This window comes from Nyctereutes procyonoides, unplaced genomic scaffold (genome assembly GCF_905146905.1).
Source record: "Nyctereutes procyonoides isolate TBG_1078 unplaced genomic scaffold, NYPRO_anot_genome, whole genome shotgun sequence".
In the NCBI taxonomy this organism is placed as follows: Eukaryota; Metazoa; Chordata; class Mammalia; order Carnivora; family Canidae; genus Nyctereutes; species Nyctereutes procyonoides.
The window spans coordinates 37176219-37197402 of record NW_026575131.1 but is presented as its reverse complement, the minus strand read 5'-3'; the positions used below and the strand labels follow the sequence as shown (position 1 = coordinate 37197402).

The 21184-nt window shown below is 55.4% G+C and overlaps 1 protein-coding gene across 2 annotated transcripts; it reads left to right on the top strand.

The window, feature by feature from the left end:
• The first annotated feature begins 4579 nt into the window (after nucleotides 1-4579).
• Nucleotides 4580-18286, top strand: ITIH1 (inter-alpha-trypsin inhibitor heavy chain 1). 2 transcript variants are annotated; one of them, XM_055344838.1, is made up of 22 exons: nucleotides 4580-4732; nucleotides 5003-5023; nucleotides 5340-5506; nucleotides 5970-6074; nucleotides 6454-6616; nucleotides 7169-7282; nucleotides 9019-9144; nucleotides 9231-9347; nucleotides 10048-10216; nucleotides 10305-10430; nucleotides 11260-11441; nucleotides 11722-11907; nucleotides 12924-13063; nucleotides 13670-13824; nucleotides 13919-13933; nucleotides 14216-14236; nucleotides 14617-14697; nucleotides 14804-14917; nucleotides 15908-16109; nucleotides 16999-17171; nucleotides 17764-17875; nucleotides 18014-18286. In XM_055344838.1, exons 1-22 carry the CDS (start codon nucleotides 4619-4621, stop codon nucleotides 18141-18143), a joined length of 2733 nt encoding a protein of 910 aa, XP_055200813.1. In that variant the 5' UTR covers nucleotides 4580-4618; the 3' UTR covers nucleotides 18144-18286. The 2 variants fall into 2 exon arrangements, with proteins under 2 accessions (XP_055200813.1, XP_055200815.1); XM_055344840.1 differs by lacking the exon at nucleotides 4580-4732 and having other exon boundaries at nucleotides 5975-6074.
• The last annotated feature ends 2898 nt before the right edge of the window (nucleotides 18287-21184 follow it).

The window sequence follows — 21184 nt, the reverse complement described above, 5'->3', positions numbered from 1 at the left end:
TCATCCCAACCAAAAACTCTCATCATCATCCCAACCAAAGAACTCTCATCATCATCCCACTCTCATCATCATCCAACCAAGAACTCTCATCATCATCATCCCAACCAAAGAACTCTCATTCATCATCATCCCAACCAAAGAACTCTCATCATCATCCACATCCCAACCACAAGAACTCTCATCATCATCCCAACCAAAGAACTCTCATCATCATCCCAACCACAGAACTCTCATCATCATCCCAAGAACTCTCATCATCATCCAACCCCCTTGCACTGTAACTTGATCAGATTCTGGCACGGTTTTTAACAGCTGAATGTAGTGTCTGTCAGAGGACCCTCCTTAAAAGACCCGTGTGTGAAAGTTCAAAGCTGCCCAAAGAATTTGTTGTTTGATCCAACTGACATTTCCCTGCTCTTTTCTAGAGCATTTGCCTAAGCCCTCCCTTTGTCCCAATCGGATAAATACATGTGTGTCTCCTGTGACACTGGAGCTTCTTTCTCAAGGACTTGGAATCCATCCCCCTTGCAATGGAACATTTTGCTACATCCAAGAACCAATTTTTGCCCAGTTGGGGGCAATATCGCCTCTGTTTGTTGAGAATGGGGAAGGTTAAAGAATAGAAATTCAACCAAGTAAATGTGAAGATCTACATGACTCCATTAAGCCATTTGTGAATAGAGCTGCATCGTATTTAGCAAGTAGAGAGATACTCCAAGGGGTTATTCAAGATGGAAAAGTTTTTACTGGAAGATAGAAGAAGGAAGTGATTACTGAAAGAAAAGAGAGAGAAAAGAAATAGCTTTCAGTTATTCCTGAAAGTTTCAAGCCAGGGCATCCTCTTTTTTGGGGGGCGGGGGTGCGGAGAAAATGGCAGGGATTTTAATTGTACAGATTATCTCACTAGTGCTGATCAGGAAATTTCAGGTTGACCATTAGAAGGTCACATTCTTGGGTTTGGTTGAAACTGTAATAAAGTCTGGGTTTGATGTTTGGGGGGCCTGGGTGAGGGGGCATATGACTCCATCTGGGGCTTGTTGTTTCATTTTTAATAATACTCTTGCCCCCAGAAAGTTAATTCATGCTTTTTCCCAGTTAATCCCCACTTCCTTCTTAGAGACAAGTACATTAGCTCCTTTAATCCTTCTATCCACCCTGTGAGGCTGGTACTATTATCATCCTCATTTTACAGTTAAGAAAATCAAATCTCTGGGAAGTTAAGAAACTCCTGCTAATGGAGAGAACAAATTGGAGTCAACACTGCTAACAGGGTTATTTAAAATGGAGCCAGGAGGACATTGAGGATGTTGAGGAAGTAGAGCCTATGCATGTCTTCTCTCTGAAATTCTCGGAATTTTTGCTAAGTTCCACTAAAAGCCAAGGCATCAGGGATCCCTGGGTGGCGCAGCGGTTTGGCGCCTGCCTTTGGCCCGGGGCGCGATCCTGGAGATCCGGGATCGAATCCCACATCAGGCTCCCGGTGCATGGAGCCTGCTTCTCCCTCTGCCTATGTCTCTGCATCTCTCTCTCTCTCTCTCTCTCTCTCTCTCTCTCTCTGTAACTATCATAAATAAATAAAAAATAAAAAAAAAGCCAAGGCATCTGCTACGTGGTAAAATGGACATGAATGGACTTTCTGCCTAACACTAGCCCTGGCAATCAATCCCATATAGATTAGCGTAACTAAAGCTATATCAGCACCAATAACATTTTGTTCAAAGCAACTTATGTAAATGCTCTCTTTCTTCCTTAAAAACTCTAAACTTCTTTGTCTCTCCAGAGCTTGTTTTTGATTTTGGTGGAATCTGCGTCTCCCGGATTGCATTCCCTAAGACCCCAAATAAATGCACATGTTTATTTTGCAGCTTGCAATTTTGTCTTTCATTGGTCAACACCCAAAACAACATTCTGGAAGGCTTATGGCTTGCTCACTCCTAAAACCCCTGTAGTTACTTGGCTCCAAGTATTGGAAAATTGGGAAAAGTCTCTGTGGTTGAAGTTGAGTGACCCCGGGGAGGCGTGGCCGGGTGAGATGGAGGGGTCAGCAGGAACCAGACTACTCAGGACAGGAAATGTGTAAGACAGGGAAAGGTCTCAAGCAGATCAACATTTTAAAATGATGACTCTGGCTGCTGCCAGAGATTAAACTGTAGGAGTAGAGTGGAAGTACGGGGAGCAACCATGTAGGTGAGAGATGAGGGTGGCTTGGCCTTGGTGGTGACTGGGGATTTGGAGAGAAGTGAATGGATTGAAAAGATGTTTAAGGGAGTCAGAGGTGGAGGGTGAAGGGTGGGGAACCTAGGGGAGGAAGCCACCCAGAATGCCACCCAGCTTTCTGGCTTGGATGTCTAGATGGACAGTGATGGCCTTTACTGGGGTGGACAACAAGAGGGGAAGACCACGGTTGGTGGTGGAGTGTGTGAGGGGGACGGAAAGTCAGGAGTTCAGTTTGGACATAGCAGATTGAGGGGCCATGAACAAATCAAGCAGGCAGTTTGCTATATGGATGGAACTCAGAGCGGGCTATGTCTTATGTGTCATCCGTTTGCACCAACAGCACCAGCCAGGCCCTCAGGCTCAATCTTCAGCAACCTCACCTGCTCTCTGTCCACCCATCCACCACCTTCCACATCCACAGGGAGAGTCAACCTCTCCATCTTTAACATGGGAGCAGTAATGGTATCCATCTCTTGGGGGTAGTTGTGAACAGTACATGAGATAGGACACAAAAGATGTTGAGAAGCTGGCCAGGCACTAGTCACCGTTAGCTTTCCTCAGACCCTCTCTCTTCTCCCCAAGCCACACAAATGTATTTCTCGATCCTTCTATGAACCAAGCTTGGTCCTGGCCATCTCCCAACAGTCCAGTCTTGATCTTATCACACCCCTGCCCAAAAGATCTTTAGTGTTTTCCAAGTGAAAAATTGGCCACTTTCAGACCTCTGTGACAGACTGGTCCCAAAGGACTTCCAGGCCGCCTTCGCCACCCTCTTCATCAACTCCTGCTTCCATCGTGCAGACAACCACGACTTCTCCAAGCATACTTCACACCCACCCATCTGCTTTCTCTCCCTCTCCTTCCTCCTCCCCCTGCCCAAGGGCTGCTCTATTTCCCAGGCCCCTTCTCCAGGAGCCTTCCTCTAAGCCCTACGGGAGTGAGCTCTGCCATTTCCAGATTACTACGGCTCCTTCCTTTTCTTCCTTTTTTTTTTTTTTTTTTTTTTTTTTTTTTTTTTACTACGGCTCCTTCCTTCGGCTCCTTCGCGCTCTTTTAGCTTCTGACACTCACTGGGCTTCCTTTGAGTTCTCGGCTCCTTTTCCCAATGCACCAGGTCGCTAAACACAGCGAGGCACTGAAGTTCATCACTGTGGTGTCCTGGCGCCTGGCACCATGCCCAACCTGCCTCAGGGCTTGGCTGATTCTCGCACAGGGAAATCAACAGAACCTCAAATGCAATGTTGATCCATCTCATCTTCCACAAAGGCCAGAAAAGAGACCAGAAGGTCATTCTGGCTTGGGGAGGATAAACTTTTTCCCAGAAGCTGCCCTGTGAGACAAAGTCCAAGACAAGCAAACAGAGATCAAAGTGGCTCTGGGCCCCCTCACCCTGTCAGGGTCACGGCAGCCAGCACATCCCACCCACAGAGTCGATTGACTGGGGCCATGTCTGCCCTGTGTGCAGTGGCTTGTGGGAAACAGGGAGAGTTTGGGCAGAAAAATTAAGAAATTGAAAATCCAGAAAGGGTCCCTAGGGTTTTCAACTCTGCTTCTCCTTTCTTCCTAATAACGCGGAGGGCATTTCCATCATTACATGATAGGCTTCGGCTTTGGAGTCTGAAAGATCTGGGTTTGAATACCTGTTCTGTCGCCTGCTGTGGGGCAAATGTCCCAGGGACCCCACAAGGAGAAAATCAGACAGCAAAGGGCTTAGATCAATGAGTGGCACCTACTCAGCCATTCATTATGAAAACACAGTATTCGTCTTTGCCTCCCCTTTACCTGCCAGGCATCCCTGCCCAGGTGGAGGAACAATGAGGCTTACTTGTATTCTTTCCAAATCTGGATGAGACGGTCCAGAGGGGTGAAGCAACTGTCTTAAAGCACAGGTGGCCCATTACGTATCCCCAGGACTGCCCACACTGCCTCTGGCAGAGCTACCGCTGGGGTTGGCACCGCCAGAAATGTGGGCGTGGGCAGACACTTGGTAAGCGGCACCATCAGCCCCCCGCCCCCGAGTGGGACTGTGAAAAATTTGCTGATACCGAAGGAATTTTGAAACTAACACCTAACGAACTTTAGAAGTCCACTTTTAACTGTGGCTTCTTGACGCATGTCGCCATATTATGAGTGTCACCTGGGTCAGACCCAGGATCAGATGAGCCATCGGGGTCTTCGCCATCGCGTCGGCTGAGTGCGGCTGCATACAAAGGGGCACAGTCTGAGTCATGAGTTTACACAGCTGGGAATCCCCCCAAGGAGAAGGATTCCACGGCTAAATTTTGATCCCCCCAATTGTAATATTTGCCTTCACCTTGTCTAATGTTTAATCCATGTTTATCCAGCACTTTATTGATTAACAGTCTGAGCAAAGTGACGAGGTAGCAGGAGCCTTGGGACCATGGACGGCGCCATGGGGCTGCGGGCGCTACTGTGCGTGTACCTGGCCTCCCTCCTCGTCCTGCAGGGCATGCCCACTCAGGGTTCACCCACAGGCAGGCCCAAAGTCAACAAGGTACGTGGGTAAACCCTCAGGGCAGAATCAGGCAGCTGGGCTGGAGTGGGCCCAGAAGGGACACAGGACTCTCACCCCGGGGGCCTGGCCCACCCCCACCCCCACCTTGACCACCGTGGACTGGAGAGGTGACATCCACACAGTGTAGGGGAGGTGAGGTTGGGGACCAGAGGACACAGACTGTGTCCCACTACCCCCCACCACCACCACCAGATAAGCTATGGTCCCCTGCACATTCCCACTCACGCTTGTCCTGGTTTTGTTTTACAGAAGCGACAGACTTTGGACACAGTGAGTGAGAGTCTCTGCAAAGGGGTTTGCAGTGGGGCCGCGCTACAACCTGCTTTCCCCCCGGGCTTCAGAGGGTACCCTTCTATCGGTGCCCTGGGCAGAGGGATTCCATTTCCCGGAAATGGGGGCTTTCACACCCCACTGCTTGGTCTCCCACAGAGAGGAAAGAATGAGTCTTCCTGGGACATCTGGTCTGTTCTTTGGGCACCTGGCCTCTGATCTGGGTGCTGAGCCTCCACACAACACAGGGGTCTTTCACCGGCTCAGAGGCCCCCCTTCCTCCTCCCACCCACAGCTCCCTCACATCTCACTCTAGGCTGTCGATGGTGTGACCATCCGGAGTTTGAAAGTCAACTGCAAAGTCACCTCTCGCTTCGCCCACTATGTCATCACCAGCCAGGTGGTCAACAATGCTGATGAAGCCAAGGAAATAAGTTTCGATGTGGAAATCCCCAAGACGGCCTTCATCAGCGACTTTGCCATGTGTGTGCCCTGCCTGACTCTCCCACATCCAGAGCTGTTCATTCACCAGACCTAGACCCAAATCATGGCTCAGGGTGGCCAGACAGGGCAGACTGTCTCCTTCATTCCTGAAGGGCCATAGGGCAGCTCTGGCTCAGAGGGGGTGGGGAAGCCACTTAGGTCTGTCTGGGCTCCTGTCTTGGAGAACAGAGTGGGGCCTCCAACAGTATCCTTTCAGCACAGGGCCAGAGGAGCAAAGGCCTGCACCGAGATCTCTTGTTGGATTCTGTGGCTGTGGCTGCCCACCTTGCCGTGGGGTCCCTGGACAACTCTGTGGGCAGTGGGAGGTGGCGGGAGATGCCTCCTGCGAGTACTCAGCAGCACAGGGCCTTCTCAGGGTCTGGGCTAGGAGCACCTCCAACATGTAGGACCTGAGTGGTGGGGGCAGGGCACTCGCCCTGAGGGCTCCCCCCACTCCCTGTAGCACAGCAGATGGAAACGCATTCATTGGAGACATAAAGGACAAAGTGACCGCATGGAAGCAGTACCGAAAAGCTGCCATCTCTGGAGAGAATGCTGGCCTTGTCAGGTGAGTCCTGGGCCCTGCTGGGCCAGACTCTGGTGATGCCTTCCCCAGCCAAGGCAGAGGTGAGGGCTGCAAGGTGGTCCTAGCTGGGCAATAGCCCCAGGCTGATAGGAAATGTGCAAACTTCCAGAACCCAAATGCTGGTGCAGGTGCCCTGGGCAAGGCTGGTGCTGACCTGCCTACCACCTGGACCAGCCTCTGGGAGCAGGGGGCCCTGTCCTTGGGCCCTGACCCTGACCGACCAGCTAAGACAAGGGTGAAGAGCAAGGAAACTGAGGACTAGCAGAAAGAGATTGATTCTGAGGGCCATGCTTTAGGTGACAAGGACCCACATGTCACTCATCATTTGTCTATCTGTTGTGGCCACTGGTGGTATGTCCAGGGCCTCGGGGAGAACGATGGAGCAATTCACAATCCACCTCACCATTGGGCCCCGGAGCAAGGCCACCTTCCGGCTGACCTATGAGGAGGTGCTGAAGCGAAGACTCATGCAGTATGACATTGTCATCAAAGTCAAGCCCAAGCAGCTGGTGCACCATTTTGAGGTAGATTGTGGGTGATGGTTTGCAAAGGAGCCATCTTGGGATCAGGGCTCCTGCCTCTCTTTTGCCATGGCTCTGAACCCTGGCTCGGAGCACACCATGTGCCATCCCAGGCCTGAGTGCACAGGAAGGGGACTGACTCCTTGGACGGGCTCTAGTGGGCTCTTCGTGATTAGGGAGCTACCTGGACCCTCCAGCCTCTTCTTCCTCTCTGAGCCTTGGCTTGCTCATCTTAAATGGGGGCTTCTTGCATATCCCAGAGCTGCCCCAAGGATCAAGAGAGATACTGAATGTCCAGGTAGTTGGTAGACCAGGAAGTCCTGAGCAGCCCAAGGTGGTGTGATTGTCACTGGCACCTCAGTGGTGGCCGAGTTGAGGGACCCAGGCATGCACACTCTCATTTGGCCTATATTTTTGGAGCGTGTACAACATGCCAGGCCCTGTGCTGAGGGCTAGGTGGGTACGGCACATAGTTAGGTGGCCAGAACACAGGTCGGCTCTTGGCTGAGTCTTGATGGTGGCCTCAGTGAGAGCCTGGGGACTTCAATGATACAGATCGACGTGGACATCTTTGAGCCTCAAGGGATCAGCAAGCTGGACGCCCATGCCTCCTTCCTCTCTAATGACCTGGCAAGCCAACTCATCAAGAAGTCCTTCTCAGGAAAACAGGTATGTGGGGATGGCTGGGGGTGGTGGCAGGCCCCTGGCCTTCTCAGCCTGGCCCAACCCCTCACGGAGTGCCCAGGCTTGGCCTCGAAACCAGGCAGGGGCTACAGGCTGCCCTAGTGAGGGATGTAGGCATTTTTTGGTTGGTATCCCAGGAAACTCAGCACTCCTGGTTCTCAGAGCTACTTAGCAAAACCCTGTGTGCCGAGGCTGGGGAAGCTCCAATGCTGGTTGTGTGGTCTGGGGTGAGCTGCTGACTTGCTTGAGTCCCTGTTTCCTCTTTGGCATGTCACACCCTTGGGATAGCATTCAGGGAAATATAGGGCACACAAAGAAACCTGAGATGTTGTTGCAGTTTGGATCTTAAGCCTCAGGGCTCTAGGAAACAGAACTAAGTTTGGGAAGGCCTTTGGTCTACCTGGACACCTACCAGTTGTCACATACCTCTCATTTGCAGGAATTCCCAAAGTCACCTGCTTGCCCCATGCCCAGGTCCTGGAGGAGTGTGGTATATGGGTGGGTGGGTGATACCCAGCTAGTGCCCTGCTCCCTAACTTGCCCTCAGCTGGAGCTACGCACAAACTCTTTAGTTCCCACCTACCTTTGGTAGTGATTCCTTCATAATTCATGTGAAGGAAATGCTTCTTACAGCTTTGGAGGGGCTCCTTTTAAAACAAAACAGGATACCCAGGGTGTTTGCAAACATGCTTGCTTTTAGTAGGGGACCAAGGGATGGATCTGTGTCTTCCTAACAATACTTCTTTGTGTGTGTGTGTGAGGGGTTTTTGATGAGTATATCTTACTTTTTTTTTCTAAAAGATTTCATTTATTTATTCATGATAGATACACAGAGAGAGAGGCAGAGACACAGGCAGAAGGAGAAATAGGCTCCATGCAGGGAACCTGATGTGGGACTCAATCCCTGGTCTCCAGCATCATGCCCTGGGGTGGAGGCAGGTGCTAAACCACTGAGCCACCCAGGGATCCCTATATCTTACTTTTTAAAAAAGATTTTATCTATTTATTCATGAGAGACACACAGAGAGAGGCAGAGACATTGGCAGAGGGAGAAGCAGGCTCCAGGCAGGGAGCCCAATGCAAGACTCGATCCCAGGACCTCAGGATCACAACCTGAGTGATAGGCAAACGCCCAACTGCTGAGCCACTCAGGTGCCCCTGGTATATCTTACTTTTATAACAACTGAATGAAAAATAAAAATTAAAAAGTATTTAAGGAAAAAGTAGAAAGTCACAAAAGTCTAAAAAAGTATGGAGTAAAAACCATCCCTAATTTCTCGAGCACCAACACCAAGTCAAACCAGACCTTAGCTTCCATCCTGAGTCCCTCCACGCCTCTGCTCTTTGTCTGCCAGCAGGGGTGGTCACGGGGTCTGTCTGCCAGCACTGTTGTGGCCTTGGTTTTTCACTCCACAGTTAAGTTGACCGATGTCTCTTGTTCTCATACTGCTACTATTTTGTACCCAAAGTGGTGATGCTTATTATAGAAAAGCCCAATGATTCAGAAGCATATAAGCAAAGGGACAGGTCTTCTCTCCTACCACCTTATGGGTGTGTGCTCTCAGCAGCTGGGTGAAGGGCCCGCCAGACTCATTTCTATGCCCAGGCAACACACACACACACACACACACACACACACACACATCTCTTATGTTGACTTTGCAAACACCCTGATTGTAGCCACAGGATCTAGTAATGCCTCACACCCTCCGCCCTCCCAGGGTCGTGTCCTTTTCCACCCTACTGTGAGTCAGCAGCAATCCTGCCCCACATGCTCCACATCTTTGCTGGATGGGAACTTCAAGGTGACCTACGATGTCAATCGAGACCAACTCTGTGACCTCCTGGTGAGCCTGAAGCTTCCAGTCCCGAGACTCAGAGGACAGGCAAGGGTGCTTATAACAAGGGCCTCACCTGCTCCCTTGTGTTTCAGGTTGCCAATAACCACTTTGCCCACTTCTTTGCTCCCCAAAACCTGACGAACATGAACAAGAATGTGGTTTTTGTGATTGACATTAGCACCTCCATGGAAGGCCAGAAAGTAAAACAGGTAAACTGTGGCTTTAGATATTTCCCCCAGAAATAGCTTCTTCAGCCCCAGCACCCCAGCCCCCACCCCCCACCCCCATACCACACTGGTATTGTTGTCAGAGTCTGGGTTTGGGACTTCTGCTCCTGGTCAGAGGCAGGGTGATTTGACAGGAAACCCCAGCAGTCAGGCTCTGGCATCAGCCGCTTCTTTACCGTACAACCATGGCAAATGGATTCACTTTTCCTCAATAGCACAATGGGAATGATACACAGTGCCCATGGGGTTGTGGGTCTAGTGATGGGGGTGCTTAAAGATTGAAGCTGTACACTGACCATGCCAGGGATAATCGTGGCTGTCCACAGAGAGCCATCTGGCCACAGGTACAGCCCACTGTCCACAGTGCTCTGAATGCCACGGCTCCACCAGCAGAGTTTTAGAAATTGAGTCCCCTATGGTCCTCTTTCTTGAAGTTGCCCTGTTTGAGGTCCTGGTCATCTTTTCCCCCCATGCTGGGTCCCCTTGCCTTCTCTGTCCCCTCCTCTAACCCCAGAGCTCCACAAGACACTCCTCTCCTGGCACTACCTGGCTGTCCCGTCCATCCCCTCCCACTTGTCCACTGTGCACCTCTGTCCTGTGGATCTCTCCAATGGGTATCTGGAGCTGACCGGAGGCACTCTCCTGGAGCCATGTCCCTCCGCTGACTATCCTGTCATTACAGACCAAGGAGGCGCTCCTTAAAATCCTGGGGGACATGCGGCCAGGGGACTACTTTGATCTGGTCCTCTTTGGGTCTGAAGTGCAATCATGGAAAGGCTCACTGGTGCAGGCATCCCCTGCCAATCTGCGAGCGGCTCAAGACTTCGTGAAGCACTTCTTCCTGGCCGGGGGTAATGGCAGGGGCCTTGAACCACTTTGGTGTCACTTCTGTCCCCTTGGAATGAGGGCATACACTGGCCTACTGTCCTTCCTTTGCAGCCACAAACCTGAATGGAGGTTTGCTCCGGGGAATTGAAATCTTGAACCAAGCTCAAAAGAACCTTCCCAAACTCAGCAACCATGCCTCAGTTCTCATCATGTTGACAGATGGCGAGCCCACAGAGGGTAAGCACCTTGAGGCCTGTGTTGGGAGGCGGTGATATCTTTGTTGCTGAAGGCATTCAAGCTGAGCTTGGAGATCCAACCACTGCAGATGCTGTAGGGGGGCAAAAGGCTCTGGGCAAAGTCAAGCCCTGATCTAAAGACAGAGTCCAGACCATAAAGTCTGCAGGAGTTACAAGGTATACTTCTATGCTGAATTGGGCAACTGGGGAAGTATCTGTATGACACAGCGTTGCACAGATCCCAGGATGTTAGGCAGGATTCCTAGGTTGAATTTAATGAACTATGTATTCAGCACCAACAGCGTGCCAAGCATAGGGCTAGGAACCAAGAAGAGAAACCAAGAGAACAAGATTCACCTCTGTCGTTAAGGAGCACAGGGTCCACTGGGGGAGGTCTCCAGGAGCAGTCACTCTGTTGAGGGCCCTGAAAGAACAGGGTGCCAGGAGGCTGCAGGATAAGGGTCCCAGCAGGCCTTCTGCCTAAGAACAGCAGGCATATGCAGAATGAGTGAAGCAACGGTGGGAAGGTCGGCAGGGCCCCGCAGGCCCCGCAGGCTATGGCAATGACTTATGGGAGGGTTTAGGGTGGAATACCACCTGCTTATGATGGATCCATATAGATTGGCGAGTTCACGAGGGGCTATCAGGAGCTATTGCATTTGCCCAGTGAGCCAATGGGAGACATTGACTCAAGATGCTGGTGGAGACAGGAGATCAGGGGTCTGAGCCACAGACACTTGGACACTTGGGCTCAGGGAGTGGGCTCCAAAGACCCCTTTTGGCCTACATGTGAGTCAGTATTCTGTCACTGCCTGGGTGTATGGCTGCAGGGGTGACAGACCGTTCCCAAATCCTCAAGAACGTCCGCAACACCATCCGGGGCAAGTTCCCGCTCTACAACTTGGGCTTTGGTGACAACGTGGACTTTAACTTCCTGGATGTCATGTCCATGGAGAACAACGGACGGGCCCAGAGAATTTATGAAGACCACGACGCCGCCCAGCAACTGCAGGTCTCCTCCTACCCCCTTCGTCCCACAGTGCACCACCAACGGCATGCTATGGGGAGCTTGGCCTTGGCAGCTTTTTGCCCATCCATGCAAAGGAGCAGATAAAGCTTAGAATGCAATTTGAATCAGCTGTGTGACCTCAAACCAGTTGGCTTAACTCTATGAGCCTGCAATTCCATCTGCAAAGTGGGGATCCCAACACCCCACTTCGTGAGTGGGTTTCCCCATTGGGTGCCCAGGGTGACCTATCAGCTCTGAGGCTGTGCCTCACCTCCGCCTGCAGGGTTTCTATGACCAGGTCGCCAAGCCCCTACTGGTGGATGTGGAGCTGCTCTACCCCCAGGACACCATCTCAGATCTGACCCAGCACCGCCATAAACAGTACTACGAAGGCTCCGAGATCATGGTAGCTGGGCGCATCGCTGACCACAAACTGAGCAGTTTCAAAGCTGACGTGCTGGCCCATGGGGTAAACGGTGGGCGGCGGTGGGTGGAGAGGTCAGGCAGTGCCCAGAGGCTCCAAATCCACACTTGTTCTCCACCCCTGTTCCCCTTGCCCCAGGCCTCTCTGCAGAGCAGTGCCTCCACTCCAGCACCATGCCCGTCTCCCCCTCCCCCACCCCCAGGCCTGAACATTCCCACACATGCTGGCATCCCTGGTTGGGCTGGAATGGGACCCAAATGGCCTTGATTAGTTGTAGTCCCTTGACCAAAAATGGATCACCTGTTACCCCTTACATGATGCCCCATCCAAGGCATGAGACAGCAAGAGGCCAGCCTCTTCACTCATCAGCCTTTTTCTAAACACTTCCTGACTACACCCAGCTTTGTGCCAGAGTGGGGTGCGTGTGTGTGCGTGTGTGCACGCCAAGGGTCATATGCAGAGGAGACCTGGACCCTGACTGCAGGGGTGGATTCACACCTTGTTGTGTGGTCAAAGGTTCAGAACCGGGACTTTGGGTAAGGAAAGCTGAGCTGGACCTTGGCTCCACCCTGACCAGCTAGGTGACCTTGAGCGAATGGGTCCTCCTCTCCAGGCCTCAGTTTCCCTGTCTGTAGCACTGGTGAGTTGTGTGGAGCAAACAAAATAATCTCTGCACTGTGCTGCGTGGTGCCTGGTATGTGGGATGCCCTCAGTGAGTGAGTCCCAGTTCCTAAGGCTGGGGAGAGAGTAGCATTTGTGTGTGGGTATGTGGTGGGCCTTTGGAGAAGTGGAACGTGGTGGAAACAGCTGGCTGCCTGATGGCCTCTCCCAGAGAGAGTAACTTCAGGAGGGCGGGGCCTGGTCCTCCCATCCCTGGCATCCCCAGAGCCAAGGCCTATTTGCCCCATGAGAGTGCTCAGCCATGTTTGCAGGATGAAGGGAGGACAGAGGGTGAGAAGAGCAGGCTCGGGGAAGGGTGGCACAGGGGATGAACTGCAGAGCCCAGATATACTGGGGCTGTGCTCCTCATGGACGCATGGCCTCCCCATCGTGACCTTCAGGAGGGCCAAGAATTCAAGATGACCTGTCTGGTGGATGAGGAAAAGATGAAGAACCTGCTCCGGGAGCGGGGCCACATGCTGGAGAACCACATTGAACGGCTCTGGGCCTACCTCACCATCCAGGAGCTCCTGGCCAAGCGGTATGACCCCTGCAGTAGGGGTGGACCCCAGGGCCTCTGAACCAGTGAGGTGAATGGAGAAGGGGCATATCTGGGCCTTGGAGGTTGGGGGCAGGTCAGATTTACTGGCTTTTGGCTTTGTTCACCGAGTTAATATCAACCAGTTAGTCAACAGTGTGGGCAGGTCACAGTTTGCCACCCCCCACCAGGAGCCGCAGGGCAGCAGGACACCGCCCTTTCCAAGGGCTCCAGAGTACACAGATGCTTGGTTAGTCCGTTAGTCCTCACAACCTGCAGGGGAGGTTCCTCATTATATCCATTTCACAGATGAGCGTGCGGAGGCTCAGGGGAGCTAGACCACTTGCCCAGAATCTCACAGCCCTTCTGTTGTCTGTGTCTTTCTGAGGCACATTCACCGCACATTCGCCAACCCCGATAGATCTCCAGGTTTCCCCGGTGGGAGGGCTTTAGGTAACGAGGCCCTTGAAGGCAGCCACGGGCCAGGGGCACGGCAGATGCCCCACAGGTGCCCGCCCAGTGAGGCAGCGAACAAGCGAGCAAGAGGGCCAGGAGGGCCAGGCTGCTGTTGTCTGGCCGCGGGGCTTGGAGCCGGTGCACGTCTCTCAGGACGAAGCTGGAGGGGAAGGAGAAGGCCGACGTGGCGGCCAAGGCGCTGCAGATGTCGCTGGCTTACCAGTTCGTGACCCCGCTGACCTCCATGACCATCAGGGGCATGGCGGACGAGGACGGCCTGGAGCCCGTCATTGACAAGCCCCCCGAGGGTAGGGCTCTGCGAGGGGCAGGCGGTGGGCGGGAGGCTCCTGGGGGCCCCAGGCCTCCGGGCCTTTGACTCTCTTCCCTTTCTCTCCCTTCCAGATTCCCTGCCCTTGGGTGAGTTTTTAAACCAGGCTGGTTTTCGGGAGGGGCTCCTGGGGCCCTGCAGGCAGCTCGGCCCCCCAACCCCGCCGCTGCCCCCGGGGTGCCTGGGGAGCCCTCACGCAGCTTCCATGCGGGCCTCCGGGAGCCTGCGTCTGCCCGCGGCCGGGCCGGGGTGCCCAGGGGAGGGTCAGCCGAGGCCGCGGTGGCCTCCGGGCCCAGGGTGCCTCGGGGAACGAGGCCCGGGCCTCCAGGGGGTGGTGAGGGTGACGCTGGCCCACGTTGTGTCCTCCGCAGAGATGGTGGGACACAGAAAGAGTAAGTGGCAGCGCCCCACCGCCCCGCGTCTCTACCTCGCCCCTCGGGCGGCCCATTCAGCCCTGAGCCGCGCCCCCTGAGCCGCGCCAGCGTTGCGTTGCCCCAGGAGGAAATGACGGACAGCAGGAGGCTCGCTCACCGCCTCTCCCGGGACCCTCACCACAGCCCCCTGACCAGGCCTGAGTCCCCTTATGCCACCAGCTCCGCCAGGCCCCCACGGAGGGGACAGCTGAGGGGCTGGCTCCCCGGCAGGCATCAGGGGCTCGGGGCCCTCCTGCTCTGGGGCTTCAGGCCTGCCGCCTGGGGGGGGGCTGGGAAAAGGAGCCCGCAGCCCCAGGGAAGTGGGGTACCATCTCCTAAGTGCCGTTCCCTCCCGCCAGCGTTCAAGCTGCCGGCTTCACAGCCTTCCCCGACTGGATCCAGTCCCGACATCCAGCAGTTGCCAAACCAAGTGACCGGAGGCGAGTTCTGGGGGGGTGTGAGGGACACCCCTGCCCTGCTCCTGGCCGGCCCCAGCCCACCTGCCCGATGCCCAATCTAACGGACTACTCCATGCTATGCCCCCAGTGGACACTGACCCCCACTTCCTCATCCACGTGCCCCAGAAGGAGGATACCCTGTGCTTCAATATCAATGAGGAGCCCGGTGTGATCCTCAGCCTGGTGCAGGACCCGGACACAGGTACTCGTGACCTCACGGCCTCTGCCAGACAGGGCGGGGCTGCACTCCTGCGCCCTCGGTGGTAGCCACCGACACGACAGTGTCCATGGCCTCCACTGCCCACAGCCTGGGCCCCGGTCACCTGCTGAGCTCAACCCACCTCCTTCTCTCCCATCGACCTGCCTGGGCCCTAGGTGGCACCTGCTCTTGGACGTGTGACCCCTGCAGGCACCCAGGACCCTGTGCTTAGAAGGGCCCATGCTCGGTTTAATGCTCTGCTCTAGTTGTCTCGAAGTTCTTAACAGTTTTTGAGCAAAGTCCCCTCACTTTCATTTTGTACCAAGTTCTGCAAATTCTGGAGTAATCCTGCCCTGCCTTCCCCCTCACCTTGGCTGAGGGAGCCCGAGTCCCTCCCCCAGCAGTGCTCCCTGTCCGACTGTCTGTGGGCCACTCTCTCCCTGCCTCCCTCCGAGTCCGATCAGGCGGTCTGCAAGGATTCGTTGAGCACCTCCTAGGGGCTACAGGTGCAGTAGGGACTGAGCCAAAGTCCCTGTGCTTGTGCAGTTTGGCCAAGGGAGACAGACAGGCAAACACATTCTCAGATGACAATTTGAGAGCATGAGACATGCCATGTTGGGATAGTGAAGGCAAGGAGGGGGCTTAGGGCTGCTCAGTTGAGAGGAGGCCTCTGTGACCTGCTCCTGGGTCAGGGATTAGGGCGACAGAAGGAGCACGCCCAAATCCTATCCTCGGGGAGACAAGACCCCTGGCCTGGGGGCCCAGAAGCAAGGGCTAAGCAGTAGGTAGTTAGCCCTGTAGGAGTGGGGAGGGAGAAGTGCTGTGTGGCCTCCACTCATCCTGAAGGCCCCCTGGCGAGGGGGGAGCCTCAAAGCCAGTGTGGAGTGTGGGTGTCTCCCAGGAGGGGGGCACGGCATGAACAAAGGCAGGCTGGCAGGCATCTAGCGAGAGCTGGCCCCTCCCTCACCCGGATGGCCCCTCACCCTCCTGCAGGCTTCTCCGTGAATGGGCAGCTCATCGGCAACAGAGCCGGGAGCCCTGGGCAGCACCAGGGCACGTACTTTGGGCGGCTGGGGATTGTGAACCCCACGACAGGCTTTCAGCTGGAGGTGACCCCTCACAACATTACGCTGAACCCTGGCTCGGGTGGACCCGTGTTCTCCTGGAGGGACCAGGCTTCACTGCGGCAGCATGAGTAACCAGGCTGGGGCCTGGGCCTGGTGGGGGGGGGGGGGAGGCAGGTGGGGGGAGGCCTGGGGAGGGATAAGGCAGGAAGCCCCAGAGCCAGCTCAGCTGCCTGAGCTTGCCGGGCCCTCGTCCCCTGAGCTACGTCACTGAATGTCATCCGTGTGGCCTCCGTGTGGGCTGGGCAGACCTGTTGGGCCCTGTGGACCACCCCACCCGTTTCCCTCCGCTCCTGGACCCTCGCTCCAGGCCGGGCCGCCTGCGTGCCCTTGCCCAGCGGTCCATTTTCATCACCACCACACAAAGCCAACCCACGTCCTGGGCCCAGCGCCAAGGCCACCTATTCCCTGAAACCCACCTCATCTCTTCTCCGCTGGACTCGAGCTCTCTGGGCGTCTCTTTCAGCACCTATCTTAGCACACCTTGTGCTTTTGTTTCTTCCTTCCTCCACTCACTCATTCTCCCAACTCTGCCAAGTACCAGAGCGGATGCTGGGCAGCAGAGCTTTAGGAAGGAGAGAGCAGAGTCCAGTGTGGAGGACACAGATGATGAGTGGCAGTCAGAGAACACGGACTTTGATATTAGAGAAGCTGGAGTCCAAGTCCTGCCTTTACTGCTTAGCAACTGTGTGGCCTGGACCTGGGCAAGTCCCTGACCCTCTCTGAGCTTCACAGGATCAGAGTGAGAACAAATGATGCAGTTTGTATGGAGGGCTTGGCACAGTGCCCAGCACATTGTAAGCCCCCCCCCCCCAAAGCAGCATGTAGCAGGTAACAGCCCTCCATCTGGGAGCGGGGGGCGTGGTGCTCATGACAGCTGGATCCAAGAGGAGCAGGGCAGCTGCATGGAGGGGCGTGTGGTGTAGCTGCACCTGCCCCCACGGCCACCTTGCCCTGCAGGGTGGTAGTGACCATCAACAGGAAGAGGAACCTGGTGGTGGCTGTGGAAGATGGGGGCACGTTTGAGGTTGTCCTGCACCGGGTGTGGAAGGGGAGTGCCGTCCACCAGGACTTCTTGGGCTTCTACGTGCTGGATAGTCACCGGATGTCGGCTCGGACACACGGGCTGCTAGGTAACCAGCTGGGCAGGCAGAGGTAGTGGGGTGCACTGTGGCAGCCAGGGGGCTCACCATGGCTCAGACTTGCAGCTGGTCACCGGGGCAGGCCCTTCTCCAACTCGGCCATCGAGGCTCAGAGCTCCAAACAAGGCTGGTCCTGCTCAGGGTCTCGTCCCTCAGAAAGGCTGTGATCAAACACAAGGTGAAACTACACCTTAAGTGGGTCTGGGGGCGAGCAGGGAGAGGTCCGATTGGCAGCAAGGTCCAAACAGACCAGATCCCCGAGGCCTCCTGGGTGGGGTGACTCACTGGCCCACTGCTTCTCCTGGTGGCCTTCCTGCAGCACTTGCTGTCTGGGGGCACCTACCCCTAGGACCCTCTCCCCAGCCAGGTTCTTGCCGAATTAGTCCGAGAAGGTAGGAGGTATAACCGGCTGCCAATAAATCTGCTTTCGATGCCAAAGGGGTGGCTTTCGATGCCAAACCGTATCAGATACAGTCCCGCCCTTAAAAAGACAAGCATTCAGGCCAGTCTGTGACTCCCCAGTGAGCACCTGCTGAGCCCCGGGCCCCCCAGGATAACTGCTGCTTCCAATGTGCCTTTCCAGGACAGTTCTTCCACCCCATTGATTATACAGTCTCTGACCCCCACCCGGGCTCCGACCCCACAAAGACAGATGCCACGATGCTGGTAAAGAGCCACCAACTGACGGTCACCAGGTAGGTGGCTGCTCTCCCAGTATGTCTGCCCTTGACATTCCTGTCATTGGTCGGGGCCTTCCTCCAGGTGTCACAGAGGTGGAATGGGCTTCCTGTGGGGGGTTCAAAGGGTAACCCCAGCTTTCTGTATCTCCCCAGGGGCTTGCAGAAAGATTACAGCAAGAACCCCCGGCACGGGGCTGAGGTGACATGCTGGTTCGTCCACAACAATGGGGCGGGGCTGATCGACGGCGTTTACACTGACTACATCGTCCCGGACATCTTCTGAGCCCCCTAGGCGGCTCACCTGTCCTTTCTCGGGACCATGGCAGAGGACAGCATCCTGACCGGCTCCCTGTGCCACACCTCTCTGGTCAAGCTGATCCATGTGTCAAAGGCCCCATGACTTCCATTAAAGGGAGGCTGAGTCTAGCCCAGGCTGGCTGCTTTTGGGGAGGGAGAGTGGCAGGGAGGCAACCCAAGATATTGCCCCTCAGAGGACTCTGAGGTCAGAGCACACCCGGAGGCCGCCAGGGACCTACTCTGCCCCCACCCCACCCTATTCACTGCAGCTGCCCCATTCCACGCCCGCTGAGCACCTGGAGTGCCCCCTGCACACAGCTCCCCTCAGGGACACTGGCTGTTTATACCGGCACCGTTCTAAGTGTCTTTGTGGAATTAACTAAATGCATCTAGATTCGAAGCCCAACAGCCCTCAGGGATACCTGTGCCACACCCAGCTATAGCCGAGGAAACGGAGCTTAGGGGACTTGTCCAAAGTCACTTGTAAGTGCCAGAGCTGGGCTTTGAACCCATGCTGCGTGGTGTCAGCATCTGTGAGCTTAATCCCCTATGCGGTTATTCCCGTCAGGCTGGGCAGCGGATCACAGCCTGTTGGGATTTCTCTCTAGATATTCCAAAGCATCAATAAGCATATGAAAGGAGCATAGAAAGTACATACAGATCGGGGGTCCCAAAAAGTCCTGTGGGAGCTGGATGCTACACCCACTGGCACACGGTCCCTGGAGGCGGTTCCAGGGCCTTCCCCTCAGCTCAACATTCCAGCTTGGGTTTGCGAGCCCTGAGAGCCAGGACATTTCCCAAAGGCAAAGACAGCCTTGCCCAAAAGTGGTGATTTCAGGGAGCTAGCAAGAGCAGCCCACTGGCTCATGCTGAGGCCTGAAAATGATGCCCTCGGGGCTCCTTCCCTGGCGTCTTGAGAAGCACTGGCCCTCTGGTGAAGGTTGATGGGCCTCTTTTCCAAAGGTTTCTACTTTTTCTCCGCTGGTTTCCGTGCAGTTCCCACTACAACGGAGGCCCAGGAGGACCCAGATCAGTAACTCAAATCTTGAGCTCCAGGGCTGCCCTGGGCCCCGGGAACACAGAGCTCTGGGGGAGGGGGCAGTAAAGAGGGGGGAAGAACAGCGTTTCAGAGCCCAAGCACCGACTGGAGCCTCCTGGGCGTTGTAAGGGAGGGAGAGCCCGGGACTGCGGGATCGATGGCTGCTGCCCCGAGAGACAGGCCTTCCCTCCTGCAGAGCGGAAAGGCTATGAGCCCCAAGAGCTCTTAGATTCCATCTCACTCGCCACCCTGCACGTGACTCTGGGTCCCTCCAAGTCCCCAGCTGTCCCTCCAGTGCCTGTTGAGCAGCCACAGAAGCCCTGGGTAGAGTTGTCCCTCCCAACAATGTCCAAGTAATCGGGGACGAGGAGGCACGTAGAGGAAAGGGCCAGGGAAGCTCCACAGGCAGCCACGGGGCTCCGAGGGGCTGCTGGACAACTGTTGGGAGGACAATAGTCCTGCCAGAGACACACACCCAACCCCCCCCACCGCCCCCCGCCCTATCACCCAGTGGTCAGTGACCACAGATGCTGAAAATGACTGCACAAACGAGATTCCCAGGAGCCAGGAATCCCAGGACCAGGCTGCAGGGCTGGGTGCTCCAGCTCCGAGAGCTGCAGGGTCGGGTCCCTGTCTGTCCTGAGCTTGGTGCCAGCCGGCAGCAGGGGTGTATAAGGATTCCAGAGGCTGGGGAGCACGGGACCCCAGCCAGTCTGCCACACGGGTGGTGGCCACCTCGGTGTCTGCTTCATTTGGACCAACGTTGTCTCGTTGACTCGGCAACTCTCTGTCATTGCTTCTGTGGCTCCAGCCACTTCCCGCCACTAATCCACTTCTTCCTCATGGCTCCTGCTGCCTCATGGAGTCTTCTTTCTGCCTTTTCAGCCTTTCTCTGCTCCCAGCAGTCAACTCTCTCTGTCCAACTCATAGTTGGATGTGGAGCTTTTTAGCCAAGGACATAGGACACCATCAATTAGCTGCCCTCTGCGCAGGCGGCCCCATCCACACCAATCAGTGGTGGCTCCATGGGAGGATCACCGGGTCACTTTGCTCAGAAGAGCATGTGTATGGCAGGCACATGGCAGCCATGTGGAAGGTCTGGAGGCTGGCAGGGCCGTGGGGTGGCCCAGGAGAGACTGGGCTCTGCCTCAGACGCTGCCATTGTCCAGGAAGGCAGGGCTCCAGCCTCAAAGGAGACTCTTAGGGGAAGGAGTGTCCAGGAGGTGAAGGCAGCTGAGTCCCTGGCCAGGCCCTTGGAACACAGGGATGAATGGGATGCGGCCTGGCTCTCTGGGAGCTCAGTGTAGACGGACGGCCTGACCCAAACATGCAAGTCTCAATGAAAGGTAGTGATGGAGCAGGCCCTCGGGAACTGAGAGCCCGGAGCAGGGCTGTCTGGGTCAGAGAGGGGACAAAACAGGAAGGCTTCTGGAGGCTGGACTCAGGTCTGGCAGGAAGAGAGGCACGAGGTGCAGACAAAGGGGGTGTGCCAGTGGGAAAGAGTGAGTTCAGAAAAGCAAGCTGAAGCCAGCTCACAGACAGGGCTGGAGCCAGGACCTGGGCTTTGTCGTTCCCCTGGGGCCTCGAGAACCCAACGAGGGTCGTGAGCAAGGGGTGCAGCCCCTTGTGGAGAAATGAGCCTCAGGGCGACAGGCCCGCTATGTGCCCTGGCTGCCTGGAGAAGGCTGGAGGGCTTCCATCCAGGAGGCCAGACCCCAGGCCATGTCAGTGGTGCAGGTAACAGGCAATAGTGCTGAGATGCCCTTGGCTTTCAGCAGGACGCCACACCCTATGAGCACCCCCGCCCCCCAGGGAGCTGAGGGCCCATTTGCCAGCACACAGCGTCTGCTTTCTCCGGGAGACTCCATGTTGCAACACTGTTGACAGTCCCCATGGGCCCCCTTGGTACAGACAGATCCAGGACCTGTTATTCCACCCACGCCCCAGCTTCCCCAGGGGAGCCCCCCGCCTTCTGCTCTTCCCATCCT